Raw genomic sequence first — 13,735 nt, 5'->3', positions numbered from 1 at the left:
TTCTTTCTCTTTTCAGGTCATCAAGAAAATAACAACTTCTGTTCAGTTAACATAAATATTGGTCCAGGTGACTGTGAATGGTTTGTTGTTCCTGAGAGTTACTGGGGTGTTATGAATGACTTCTGTGAGAAGTAGGTTTATGAAGTTAATTTTCCTTACAATTATATATGAATTTTTAAAACCATTTCTGTTTTGGTAGTTAAAGAAAATGTTAGCTATAAAAAACATGGAGCCATTAATAAATTATTCAGTAATTCTCATTTATTTTAATATGATGAGTGACAATAAAGAAATATTTTGAGTGATACTAGAAATTACAAGAATTCAAGAATATATTGGGGCAGGGGGGGTATTCTCCTACCTTGCTTTTTTACTCAGTTTTCACATGCTTCTTTTCCTAATCCAAAAATATCAGTCCTAAGAAAAATTCTTAATCTTGTTAAAATGTTTTATGTGCCGTTGTCCTAATTTATATCTTTTTCACTAGCTAAAAATAGGTGAAAAATTATGATAGATCTTTCTTTTAGTTAATCATTAGTACATCTTTTGGAAAGTTTGCTATTTGTGAGTTTATTTGTTTGGTGGGGATAGGGAGAGGAGAGGATTAAGCAACCAATAGTCAGTTTGCATTAAACAGCTGCTACATGTCAGGAACTAGATTAGGTACTGGGGATGCGAGGATAGAAATGAAATGGTCCTTACTCTCAAAGGATCTTGTCTCCTATTGGGAAAAATAACATACGTGTTTTTATTATTATTATATTTATTATATAGAAGTAATATCCATATCACTACCTTTCACATTTATGTTTGTATGTGTGTGTGTTTGTCTCTATGTGCATATATGTATATATAAAATATATTCTCAAGGTCATTAGCTGGAAGGAGGGACCCATTGGCTGTGGTGGGAGAGACTCCAAAGAAAAGCCCCATGTATAAACCTGAAAAACAAGTTTTCCTAACAGTAAAAGCAACATTAAAAACCTAAGCCTTTATCATATCTAGAGGTAATAGCTCTAGATAAGGTGGTCAGACATTTAGTATTTTAAAATTCATCAAACAAGTTCAAACCTATATTACTTTTAAACTTGATTCTGTTACATTCCAGTGGCTCTATATAGCCAGGTGAAAAAGAGCATGAAGTCCTTGCTTGTGGTAACTCTGCAGCCGAAGGGAGCTAGCTTTTCCATGGCAACTCAAACTGCCTGTGTTAGTCTTGTCATCCTGTGCTGATAGTGTTCACAGAGATCAGAGGAACATTTTTCTTGTTCATGGCTTTTATAACTTAGAGGGATATTTTTATCATTAAAAATTCCACATTTTTTAAAAATTTAAAATTAAAAAAAAACTTTTCTCTGTTCTTAAACATTATTTTATTAGGCCTTAGAGCCAGGCATTTTTAGGAAACATCCCTAGAGTCTTATAATAGGACTGAATTAGGCTGAGATTGTGTGTATATGTTACAGTTTTTCTTCAAAGCTAATTTTTATGTAATTTACCTGTGGGTGTTGAGGGATACTTTAATTTCATAAACTCTTAAACTAGAGGTGAGTAGGTCCCATTTATATGTTCAACTCATCCTCAGTTTCCTGATGTTAATCTCAAGAAAAACTTTAGGGGAAAGACATCTAGGAGAGAAAATGAAGTAGACACCAGGTCAGCAATTCTACATAATTCAGGAAAAGCTACTTTAAAGATCAGTTTCTGTAAATGCTTATAAATTAAGATGGCAGCCAACAAGCATTTACTAAATGGCTATTATGTACCCGTTACTGTACTAAGCAATGGAGATAGAAAAAGGGGTTAAAATTCACTCTTATTTGAAAAATAAATAGAAAAGGTTGTATTTATTAAGTTCATTTTACTATATGCAAAACACTGCCAAATCCTGAGGATGTATGCATACATATATTTTCAGCTGTAAATTAGATAGAAAAGTTCTGTGGTCCTTAGCAGCAAAGTATTCTGTAGTGTCACATCCTTTGATAAAATCATATCTATTGGTAATGTCAAACCATTTAACAGTAGCACTTTTGTGGCAAAAAAAATTCTTTACTACATCTTCAATAGTTATGGCTACAGAGAACATATATTGTCGAGCTGCATCTCCACAAGGATTAGTCCCTTGAATCATGGCTGATGAAGCCAGGCTATTAGGTGGTTTAGGGACCACTACTTTCCCTGTGGCTCTTAGGCTTACTAGCCTACCAGTGGTAATAGATGACAGATTGATATTAGTGGTACAGAGGATGAACACCTTCTCCATACAAATAGTTTCTTTCAGTAATGGCTTTGTGAGTCAAACTTGAAACAAAGACAAGTGCTTTCGAGGACGTGGCATTTCCCAGGGTCCTGATCTGTCTGCTGGGGTCTGAGGGGAGAAGTAGTTGTCAAAACATTTGCTGCCACCTGTCTCACCTTGTTCACCTAGGGTGGCTTACCTGCTCCAGTGATGACAGTTGTTTGGCAATTGGTAGTGATAATGGAGAGGAGGAGAGGTAGAGATGACGGGTCCCATCTCAGTAGAGCTTACTCTCCTGGGATGATGGCTGTAGAGGCCAGCCTTGGTATAAGATCTGGAGGAAAATACAGCAGAGGTACTAGTCTCTGGATGATTGGCTGCAGACTCCTCTAGAAGGTAATATTTAAGTTGAGTCTTACAGCGTTTCAGTAGTGTGAGACAGCCAGTGCAAAGTCAAGGAAACAACAATTGGACCATAAAATGCTTGGAGGAGAGTAGTATACAAAACTGAATAGGTAGAAAGTGGGTTCACATTGCAAAGTCCTTTAAATACCAAGCAAAAGAGGTTCTGTTTGATCCTAAAGGGATAGCGGAATGACATAGATTTGCAATTTAGAAAAATCACTTTATTGGCTTTGTTCAGGTTTCATTAGAATGGGGAGAAACTTGGAGACAAATTAGACCATTACAGTAATCCAGACTGGAGGAGGGTGAGGGGCATGGCTGTGTGAATGGAGAGAATAGGTTGTAGACTAGAAATGGCCAGATTTGGATGACACAGGTTTTCCACGTGAGTGAGTAGAAGGGTGTTGTAATAAAAATGTTCTTCAGACTTTTAAAGTTGAAATCCTTAGCCTAATCCTGTTATATGAAATCAGTGGCAGTTATATTTACAGTGATTATTGATGACAAATATGTCAGCAATTTGTACCCTAGTCTAATGAAAAAAGCACTGAATCTTGTTGTTCATTTGATCAGTCACATCTTCGTGACCCCATGAACATCTGTGCTGGCCATGGGGTTTTCTTGTCAGAGAGACTGCAATGGTTTGCTTGCCATTTCCTTCTCTAGTGGATTAAGGCAAACAGAGTCACACAGTTTGTAAATGTCTGAGCCCAGATATGAGCTTGGGTCTTCTAACTCCAGCACTCTATCCACTGAATCACCTAGCTACCTCTATTCTAAACTTCTAATTCTTCTTGGCTCTTAAAAATCCTTAACCACCTGACCCAAGCCTGCTTTCCAATATTAGTTTCCATTACTCCCTTTTTCACACTCTGTAGTCCATCCAAACTGGTCTCTTTATTGCCCCTCATACACTACACTTCATCTTATGATTCCATGCCTTCTAATTTCCTGTCCCTAATAACTACTTATTTCCTTCAAAATTCTGCTGAAGAATCACCTTCAACATGCAGCCTTTTCTGATCATCCTTACTGCAGGTTCCTCCTCACTCTCCACCCTCCCTCCCCAACCATCCCCAGGTAATTGGAGGAAAGGAATTTGGATTTTTGACTGTGTCCTCAGTGCTCAGCATATTGCTTGGCCCACAATAAATACTTGTTGATCAGTGAATTAATTGTCTCCTCTGAGAGAACGTAAGCTCCTATAGGAAACGTTTTCATTTTTTGTCTTTGTATTCTCAATGCCTAGCACAGTACTTGATATGTAGTTGTTACTTAATAAATGCTTATTCATTTCTTTGACTGATTCTGTGACCTTTTAAGCAAGTTGTTTAAAATCTGGACCTCAATTTCCTTATCTCCAATGAGACGGTTTGGATCAGATCTAAGGGTACCTTTCAGGTCTAAAAGTCTTGTACTTGTTTGACTTGTAAGAAAATAATCATTTGAACTCTTAAGCATTTTTTAAAATCTTGTTTGTCAAATTGATAGCAAGATATTCCTGAGTATATGTTTAGTGACAGCAGTTATTTAGCCACAAGTATTCTTAGTCATTCTTAACTTTTTATATTGAATTGATGATTGGTCATTATTGAACTGATCATACCTAGAGGCACTTGCTGTTCTTTTACCATATAGCACCCCCAGAATGGATGCTCTTTTTGCCTTGCTTACACCTCAGTAATTCAAATACAGTTTGAGGCCTCATACATAACTAAAAGGGATCCTTTCTGCTTTTCCAGCTTTACATGGCTATGAGATCTATTTAGCAATAATCTCCGATTTTATGAGAGCAGAGAAAGGAAAGAGACTGACCAGGATTCTGGCCCATTATGTAAATTGAATGTGAATTAAAGTGCTACTAAAAACTGTAGTCACTCTGAAGAGTATGATAGGCAGTAGATATATGTACTGTGGGGATGGGGAAATAGAATCCTTGCCATTGTCTGTTTGAATAAACTGTCAAGTACCCCCAGATAGTAACCAGGAAGTTTCATCAAAATGTTACTTTAAGCTGGGTCACTTTTAGGTGAAGTCTTTGTCATACCAGCAACCCAGTTCTCATGTAATGCTCTGAGCATTTTTGTTTTTACATTATATTCTGATCCTGGTAGCAAATGGTAAATATGTTATTTGTTCTTGTTTTAGAAATAATTTGAATTTCCTAATGGGCTCTTGGTGGCCTAATCTTGAAGATCTTTATGAAGCAAATGTCCCAGTATATAGATTCATTCAGCGACCTGGAGATTTGGTCTGGATAAATGCAGGCACTGTCCACTGGGTTCAGGCTATTGGATGGTGCAACAACATTGCTTGGAATGTTGGCCCCCTTACAGGTATTTTAAAGAGTATGCCTAATGTGCTAAAATATTTAAGATAATAACTCACTAAAATTCTTGATATTTTTTTTTACTTGTTTCTTTTCCAGAAAGAATAATCTCTCATAGGCATAGTCCTTGGCCTCTGTTGGAAAATAACTTATTAAAAATCTGTAGAAGAAACTGCCAGCCAGGTTGCTTAAAATCTTAATTTGCAGATTAAGAAATTGGAGTCTAGCTATCCAGTTTTAATTAGACATGGCTAAATTTTAGCAAACCACAAATTTTTTACAGACAGTAAATGATTTTAATTATTAATGTGATTTTTTTTTTTAAAGCTAGTTGAAAGCAAATCTGTTAACTTTTTATAGCCTTCGGAACATACATGATAACCTACTGTGGTCAAATAGAAGCTTGAGTGGTCCCATGCTTCACTGTGAAACATATAAAATAATCTTACAGTGTTCTGTTAGATTATATTATGTTTTTTAAATTAGTGTTTCATATATTAGTAAGGTGGTTATATAGCTTACTCATATTTTTAATGTTGTATTGCTTTAAAACCAGTTACTTATTTGGGGGGTTTTCCTTCACTTTTAGCCTGCCAGTATAAATTGGCAGTGGAACGGTACGAGTGGAACAAATTACAGAGTGTGAAATCAATAGTGCCCATGATTCATCTATCTTGGAATATGGCGCGAAATATCAAGGTTTCCGATCCAAAGCTTTTTGAAATGATCAAGTAAGTGCTTTGTGAAACTATTAAGATTTCTCCTTTGATATGAAAGAGGGGAAGAATATGAAGTTACTTCTTTTTCCTGGGTACAGTGTTAATGTCAAAGGAAGAAATTGGTCTGGACTGAGGAAGCACTGGAAAAGAGCACGAAGTTCATGTTATCCAACTTCTTCATTAGAAGAAAGGATAAGGGACCATTTTGACACAGATAATAAATGAGAGAGCCAGGATTCAAACTCAGTGTCTCTGAATACTCCCAGAACCCAACACTCTCTTTTTCCACTCTACCACATTATCGCTCATATTTTGTTTTTGTTTTTTTAAAGTTCCATCCTTACTTGGCTATATATGCAGAAAATGAAAAAAAATGGTATGGGTAATGCTAAAACTTTCTGATTTACATCCCCCTTTTTCTTTTTCTGTTCCCATCCTTCTCCAAGCTAGAAACAAGGAAGCCTAACTTGAATTGGGTACCCAGCCCAACTTGAGTGTCAGGGCAGTTGTCCTAAATTTGATATAGAGCTAGTAGGTGCAGCCTCAGAACAAATGATCATGTAGATTAGAAATAAAGTAAATAAGCATGTAAATCATTGAGAATTGAGTATATGGCATTGTTTTGTTTTAATTGAACAAAATTTGTGATATTATACAATTTCATGTATATGTAAATTAGAACTATTGACTTTTTAATATTAGTGACATAACTTAAATGTATTTTTATCTACATGCCTTTCACATTTATTAGAAGTTGATTTTGTAAGTGTTTTGTGAGTTAGCTAATGATTTTAAACCAATTTTAAGATAATATTGTTAAATTGAATAAAAATCAAACGTAATCTCCAGTACTTCAGGGAATCTAACTGATGTCTTACAATGTACCACTTTTTAATCAGGTGTTACTTGAAAATGATAATATTTTGTTACTTTGTATAGAAAATAAAAATGCTAGCAAGTAATGTAAATACTTTGTAGTGTGGGGGTTTGTCCTACAAAACAAAATATTTGGTTTTTCTGTTAGGTTTTACCTTTTACTGTGTTCCATTCATTCCAGAGATACTGTATTCCATGTACATAAAATGAAACTACTTATATGAATATATTTCAAAGAGTAGGTACAATCATATGTTAAAAACAAGTTAGGTAGAAAATGCTGATCATTCAACATACTTAATAGGATTCATTAATATTGGTGGAACCAAGAATTTTGATAGATTTTACTTTATAGGGCAGGTGCAAATAGAGGTCCCAGTGTAAAGCATTTATCTTTAGATATTCTTCTGGGTTTCAGTTACTCTTTATAAAAATAAATCATTCATAACAAGAAAAAAATTTTGAGTGTCATAAAATCATAGAACACAGTAGAGATCATCTGGTTGAGCTTCCCACCTAATATAGGAACTCTATCTAAATCATCTTCATCATAATACAGCTTTTCCTTAAAGATTTCTGTGTCCGAATTTCAGTACATCTGAACGAAGCCTATTCCTTTGTTATAAACCTCTTCTAATTGTTAACAGGTTCTTCATTCTTGGATTCATATATGATCTCAGGGCTTTGGATATTAGAATAATAGTAATACCTTAACAGTGTCATTGTAGCTCTTGGTCTGTCCATCTTTTATCTCTCATCCTAGGTATGTGACAAATATATCTCCTCCAGTTATACATGCATCTCTTACTTCTTATATAAGGAAGGCACATGATAGCTTCCTTACTGGGCGGAAATCTACCTCTTGTAACTTCCATTTGGATCCTGTTTTTTGTTTCTTTTGGCATCACAGAAAAAAATTGACTGTCTTTCACTTTAAATATTTGAAATTGCTGTCTTGTCCTCCTTTAGTTGGTCTTCTCTTATATAGACTAAACATGCTTTCTGTGTCTTGATTCAGTTCTTGAAGCCAAATGACAGTAATGTGGTATACCATTAAAGATTTCCTTTCAGTCTGATTCTGATGCTTAGTGAACTCTCTAGATACCATTGTTTAACTATCACAGTATATGGCTTATTAATCTTATCAAGCATGAATAGAAATTTATTATGTTTAAAAATTTGTAGATAAAAGCATGCTTTTATACACTGTGAATAAAATTATCAGTGCTAGAACAAACCAGAATCAGAAAGTTTAGGAACCAATGAGGGCTTATTGAGTTTGCCAGTAAGGGATCCCCACCCATGCAAGCAGAGGTCCCCAAAGGAGCAGGAGGTAAACTGGTTACTGAACACCTCTTGATTGGATAGGGCTAAGGCTCTTCTTTTGATTAGTTGTTTCTTATAACTATAACCCGGTCTTATCCATTAGAGTACTTGATGTTTCAGCAGAAGGGAAGGTTAAAGACAGGGCAGGGGCTGCAGGACTGGGGCAAGGACAAAACAGAGGAACTACAGATCAAGTGGAGTTGCTTTAGTTTTCTTGGCTACTTATGACCAAAGTATTTTAAGCACTATGTTAATATGGGGGGTGGGGGAATACAAAGACAAAAACAATTATCATCTGCTTGGAGGAAACAAGATATAAAAATAAATAAATTTTAAGGGTGGATGTGGGGAATGCATTTCATGACCAGGCTTATTGTTGACTAGTATAGAGATCACCCAGTGTAGGTACTCTTGCAAATTAGCTGTTCATCTGAAACTTAGAATCTTTCAGACTAGTCCACTGAGTAGTAAATGATTATCTTTGGTCACACAGCTGTATCAGACATGAGTCTTGATCTGAGATTTTCTTTGGACTCTTAAGGCCAGCTTTCTGACTTTAGAACACAGTGACTTTCAGTCAGTCCATGTGTTAAGCACCTACTATTTACCAAGCATCATGCTGAGTGCTAGGGCTCCAAAGAAAGGGAAAAGGCAGTCCCTGCTCTCAAAGAACATGCCACCAACCAGGTGCAAGCAAGCTCAGTATGGGATGAACTATCAGAGACGTAAATAAAAGAAATTCACATAGTAAATTGCACAGAGAATTAGTGTCTGTAATCAGCTGATTTCCAGACATGCCTTCTCCTAATTCTACATTTTGTTTTTTATAAAAGTTTAATATTTTTGTTGTAAGATATTAAATATATTATTGCCACGTTTTCTGTTCAATCATTGAGTATTGATTAAATATCAATTATGCTAAGTGCTGGGGATACAAAGGTGAAAATAAGACTGCCCGTTCAAAAAGTTTACACTCTATCAGCGAGGTAATATGAACATAAGTAAGAGTATACTAGAGGATGAGACACTAACATTTGGGAACATATAAAAGGTTTCACATAGGTGATGCTTGATTTTTTTTTCCTCCCATTTAAAAATTCTGAACTTAAACATAAACTAAAACAAGCGTCCATATACACCACAGAACAGTGTTGTACATCATGCTGGGACTCTCCATTAGTACAGCTTACTTTACTTTTAAAATATAAAATTCAGTATGTTGCTTTGAGAGCTTCCCTCTTTGCTGTGTTTTCTTCTGTTTTCTAGAACGTTGTATTTGAGCTGAGTCTTAAAAGGAAATAAGGCATTTTATGAGACAGGAGCAAAATTGGAGTGCTTTCTAGGTATGGTAGAGAACCAGTACAAAGGCACATAGAAAAGAGGGAGAGTGCTACTTGTGAGGAAAAGTGAGAAGGCCAGTTTGGCTGGACTGTGGAGTGCAGAAGGGAGGAGATTGTTGTTAAATGAGGCTAGGTTTCTACAAGATTGCTCAAAAATCATTAATTAAGTAGCTGTTATGCACAATGCATTGTGCTACGCGCTAGAGACACAGATACAAAAATGAAACAAAAGCTCCTGTACCTGAACTTAGATTAATGAAGGTGATGATGATACAAACCAGATTCAAGGTAAATGGTAGCTTGTAGAAAATGGTGCTTGGACTAGCTATGTGTTCGAAGGAAACCAAGGGTTCCAAGAAATAGAAATGAGAGCGGGGAATACATTCCAAGCATGGAGGAAGGTGGTTAATAATGGCTCGATCAAAGAGTGCCTTAGGGGGACAGGTAGGTATGTAGTGTGTCTGAAAAGGGAGGATGAACCCAGATCTTGAAGAGTTTTAAAAGCCATACAGAGGAGTTTATGTTTGCTCTTAAATGTAACGCTGGAGTTTGTTGAAAGCAGTGATAATAGTCAAAGACACTTTGGGAAAATCACTTTAGTTGTATGAAGGATGAATTGGTACTTTAGGAAAATCACTTTAGCTGTATGAAGGATGAATTGGAATGGAGAAAGACAAGCTAGAGAGAACAATTTGGAGATTATTTCAGTAGTCTAAACAGAAGGAGAAATGTGAGGATGAGAGAGAGCGCAGCCCATACACGTCTACGTGGCCTATTTTTGTGCCTTCCTTCCCTTTTAGTCCTCTACATAAGTCTATTCCAACCTCTGAAAGCGGTTTGGGCTTTTCTACTGCTACTCATTGTTCCTTTTCCCTCTATCTAGAGTGATTTTGCTTTTCTTTGACTATTAAAATCTTACCCATCTTTTAAGACCCAGGTTATCTTTTGCTTTTTGCATGATCATTTCAGCTACCCATATCTCTCCAACCTCTGAAATTGTTACAAAATGTTAGAATTTTTATAACATTTAATGCTTTCCACGTGCTGAATTGTATTCTTATTTTTATATGTGTCTTATCTTTTCCACGTACATTGTGAGACCTTTGAGGAACAGGGAACATGTCTTTTATTTCTTTTTAATCTATCATATTCCCCAACAGCACTTAAGGCAATATGCTATCAGAGAAACAATATCGTCAAAAAACTTCTGTTTAAATGAGGATGTTATACTAGATAATCTCATATCCTTTATAAAAATTCATTTACTGATCCACTGGACGTGTTGATTCAATTATTAATCCATCATACAATCATAAATTTAGAGCCCTAAGTGACTTTGAGGTTATCTAGTCTAGTTTCTTTCTTCTGCACATGTAGAAACTGAGACCTAGAGAGGTAATTAAGTGGCTTGCTAGATGTCACACTGCTAATGAGGTTGGAGGCAGAATTTGAACCTAGTTGTCTAAGAACCAATCAAATGCCCTCTCTTTTTTCCCCTTCCTACTTGGTTTGGAGTCCATTCATTTTTACTTCTTATGACCTTCAGTAAGCTAATCAACTTCAACCTTGTGGATGCAGCTGCCTGGTATTTAACCTCATAACTAAATCATAGACAGGTTGCAATCTCATTGATGGGGGAGAGTTCTCATACCAGAAAACTCTAGGGTGGTTAAATCATAGGTTTTCCTTATCTTAGTGTAATTTTTATTTAATTATTTTAATTCTTGATCCGCTAATTGCCAGAAGTGATTTGCTTCCAGATCAGATTGATACAAAGTACTGTGATTTGTTAAATATCTTGAAAGAATATTTTTGAACTTTGAAATTCCTGTTGAAGTAGAATTTTTTTTTTTTAGCCAAGTTTTAAAACTTCGTCATTCCATCATTTTTCTCAAAGGATATCACCCTGCATGCATGGTCTTGTAAGCTTGTTTCAAAACAAAGTTTCTTGATCCTTTTGGTGTCATGGATTTCATTAACAGTCTATTTAAGGCTCTAGACCCCTTTTCACAATGTTTTTTAAAAATTCATATTGGAAATTATGCATTTCACTAAGAGGTTAGTGAAAATAGGTATGTAAGTTTTTCTTCATGGTCATGAACTCTTAAATATTTTTCTAAGTCTCCTTGGCTGTGCATGTAAGAACTGTTGATTTAGAGGGTTCTTTTCATGTATGCTTGGTTCTTTATTCCGTTGATGTATATTTTTGTATAATACAGAAATTTGTGTATTTAATGTTTGTATCAAGGGTGTGTTTCTATAGGTACCTTCTTCTTACATGGGTACACGTAGAATGTCCATCTATTATTTTCCCTCTTGCAGTATCATTGGCCCCATCCCCTTTTCCTGCTCTTTTATCACTTTAAATAGCTATAAATTGGTCTGAACCTGCTTGTTCTTTCTCTCTCTCGATCTCTATCCCTCCCTCCCTTCCTCTCCATACACACACGTGTGTGTATGTGTGTGTATACATATAGATATATGTATATATAATTTATGGTAAAAACTTGCACATGCACATATTGTGTGAGTATATTGGTTTACACTGGTTTTTTCCAATTTTTTGCTTATGTGGTAGAACCTTACTATTTAAGGTCAGATAAGGAGAGGGATAAATTCCAATTTTAAAAAGTCTTATTTATAGAATATTTAAAGAGAAATGTTTTCACTTTGAAATTAAGTAAGGTGGAGAAATAGGAAATAGAATGGCTTTGGCATATATAAGACTTAAATTTATGCCTTTGCAACTGGATTTTAAATGGCATTTAATTTTTTTTTTTTTTTTGGAAGCCTTTTTACCTCCCAACTGGTATACCTTTTGGAAGGTATAAGAAGCATTTCCACCATCTGTCTTCATGAATTCAAACTCTTCAGTAGTCTTTAGAACTCCAAGTCTTCTATAAGGTCTGTTACTTTCTCTGAGCCCAGAAGTTTCCATCTATGCCTCTTAGTTTAATTCATTAATTATTTGCAAGGGATTGGTTCCAATCATCAGGGATTTTAGAATTGTACTAGGAAACTAAGATATTTGTACCTATGCAGAAATCATAATGTTGGGAGATACCCAAGAAGGCCCCAGCATTTTGTGTAGACTTTCTGTGGCAAACTTTGGGAAGCATCATAATAAAAGTTACACAGGAGAGACATGCATAAATGTTTTTATCTGAATCAATAGAGGAAACTCCTTAGAAGGCATAGGAATAAATAGAGCTTTTCTTAAAATTATAGTAGTATCTATCTAAAACCAGGAGGAAGCATTATCTATTATCTTGATAAACTAGAAGCCTTTATGGTAATATCAGGGGATGATTCAAGGAAGTTTGTTATTCCCATTATTATTCCATTTTGTGCTGTAAACGTTAGCTATAGCAATAAGAGCAGGAAAAGAAATTGAAGGAGTAAGCATAGACAGTGAGGAAACAAAACTGTCACTTCTTAGAGATGACATGACAGTGTATTTAGAAAACCAGTCAACATTAAAATAGTTAAAACAATTAACAACTTTAGCAAAGTTGCAGATTATAAAGTAAACCCACACAAATCATTTCTATATATTACTGACAAAACCCAGCAGGAAGAGATAAAAAAAAGAAATTCCATTTAAAACAACAACGATAATATAAAATACTTGGAACTTGCCAAGACACCTAGAGGAATTGTATGTATACAGTTACACAGTACTTCACAGAAATAAAAATAGGTCTAAGTAATTGGGAAAATATTAATTGTGCACGGGTAGTCTTAAGTCAGTGTAATAAAAATGACAGTACTACCTAAGTTTTGATTATATAATATTTAAAAGTTTCTACACAGACAACCCAGTGCAGCCAAAATTAGAAGAAAGAAATGGGGTGGGGATAGGGTGGGAATCTTTCAAGCAAGTTTCTCTGTGAAAGCTCTCATTTCTTAAACATGTAGGAAGCTAATTCCAGTTTATAAGAGTTAAAAGCCTAGTTAATAAATGGTCAAAGGATATGAAAGAGCAGTTTTTAGTGGGGAAAAAAATCAAAGCTATCAATAGCCATATGAAAAAAATGCTTTAAGTCACTAGTAGTTTGCGAAATGCTTATTAAGACTACTTTTGGATACTACCTCACACCCATCTGATTGGCTAAGATGACAGAAAAGGAAAATGATAGATGCTAGAGGGAATGTTGGGAAAAACAGAAACATGCATGCATCATCAGTGGATTTAGGAACTAATACAGCCATTCTTGAAAACAGTTTGGAACTTTTTCAGCAAACCTAGAAAACTATGCATACCCTTTGAACACAACAATACCACTACTGGCAGTTGTAGTTATATTACAGCAATATTGTTTTTGGGTCTGTATCCCAAAGAAATCAGAGAAAAAGGAAAAGAAACCCACATATACAGAAGTGTAGCAACTATTTTTGTGGTGGCAAAAAACTGGAAAATGAGGGGGTGCCCATCAATCGGGGATCAAGTTGTGATGGAATACTCTTGTACTGTAAGCAGTTATGATGAGAGGGATGG

General features: G+C 35.3%; 1 protein-coding gene across 7 annotated transcripts in view; it reads left to right on the top strand.

Annotated features, from left to right (window-relative positions):
* Positions 1-13,735, top strand: part of KDM6A (lysine demethylase 6A) — a 251,094-nt gene that overhangs the window by 227,244 nt on the left and 10,115 nt on the right. For all 7 annotated transcript variants that reach the window (XM_072615112.1, XM_072615110.1, XM_072615111.1 and 4 more), the window contains 3 exons: positions 17-131; positions 4,796-4,983; positions 5,566-5,707. In XM_072615112.1, coding sequence (XP_072471213.1) covers positions 17-131; positions 4,796-4,983; positions 5,566-5,707 — 445 coding nt within the window. The remainder of the gene's footprint in view (positions 1-16; positions 132-4,795; positions 4,984-5,565; positions 5,708-13,735) is intronic.

This window comes from Notamacropus eugenii, chromosome 5 (genome assembly GCF_028372415.1).
Source record: "Notamacropus eugenii isolate mMacEug1 chromosome 5, mMacEug1.pri_v2, whole genome shotgun sequence".
Lineage (NCBI taxonomy): Eukaryota > Metazoa > Chordata > Mammalia > Diprotodontia > Macropodidae > Notamacropus > Notamacropus eugenii.
The sequence above is the reverse complement of the archived record's forward strand: the minus strand, read 5'-3'. Positions and strand labels throughout refer to the sequence as shown.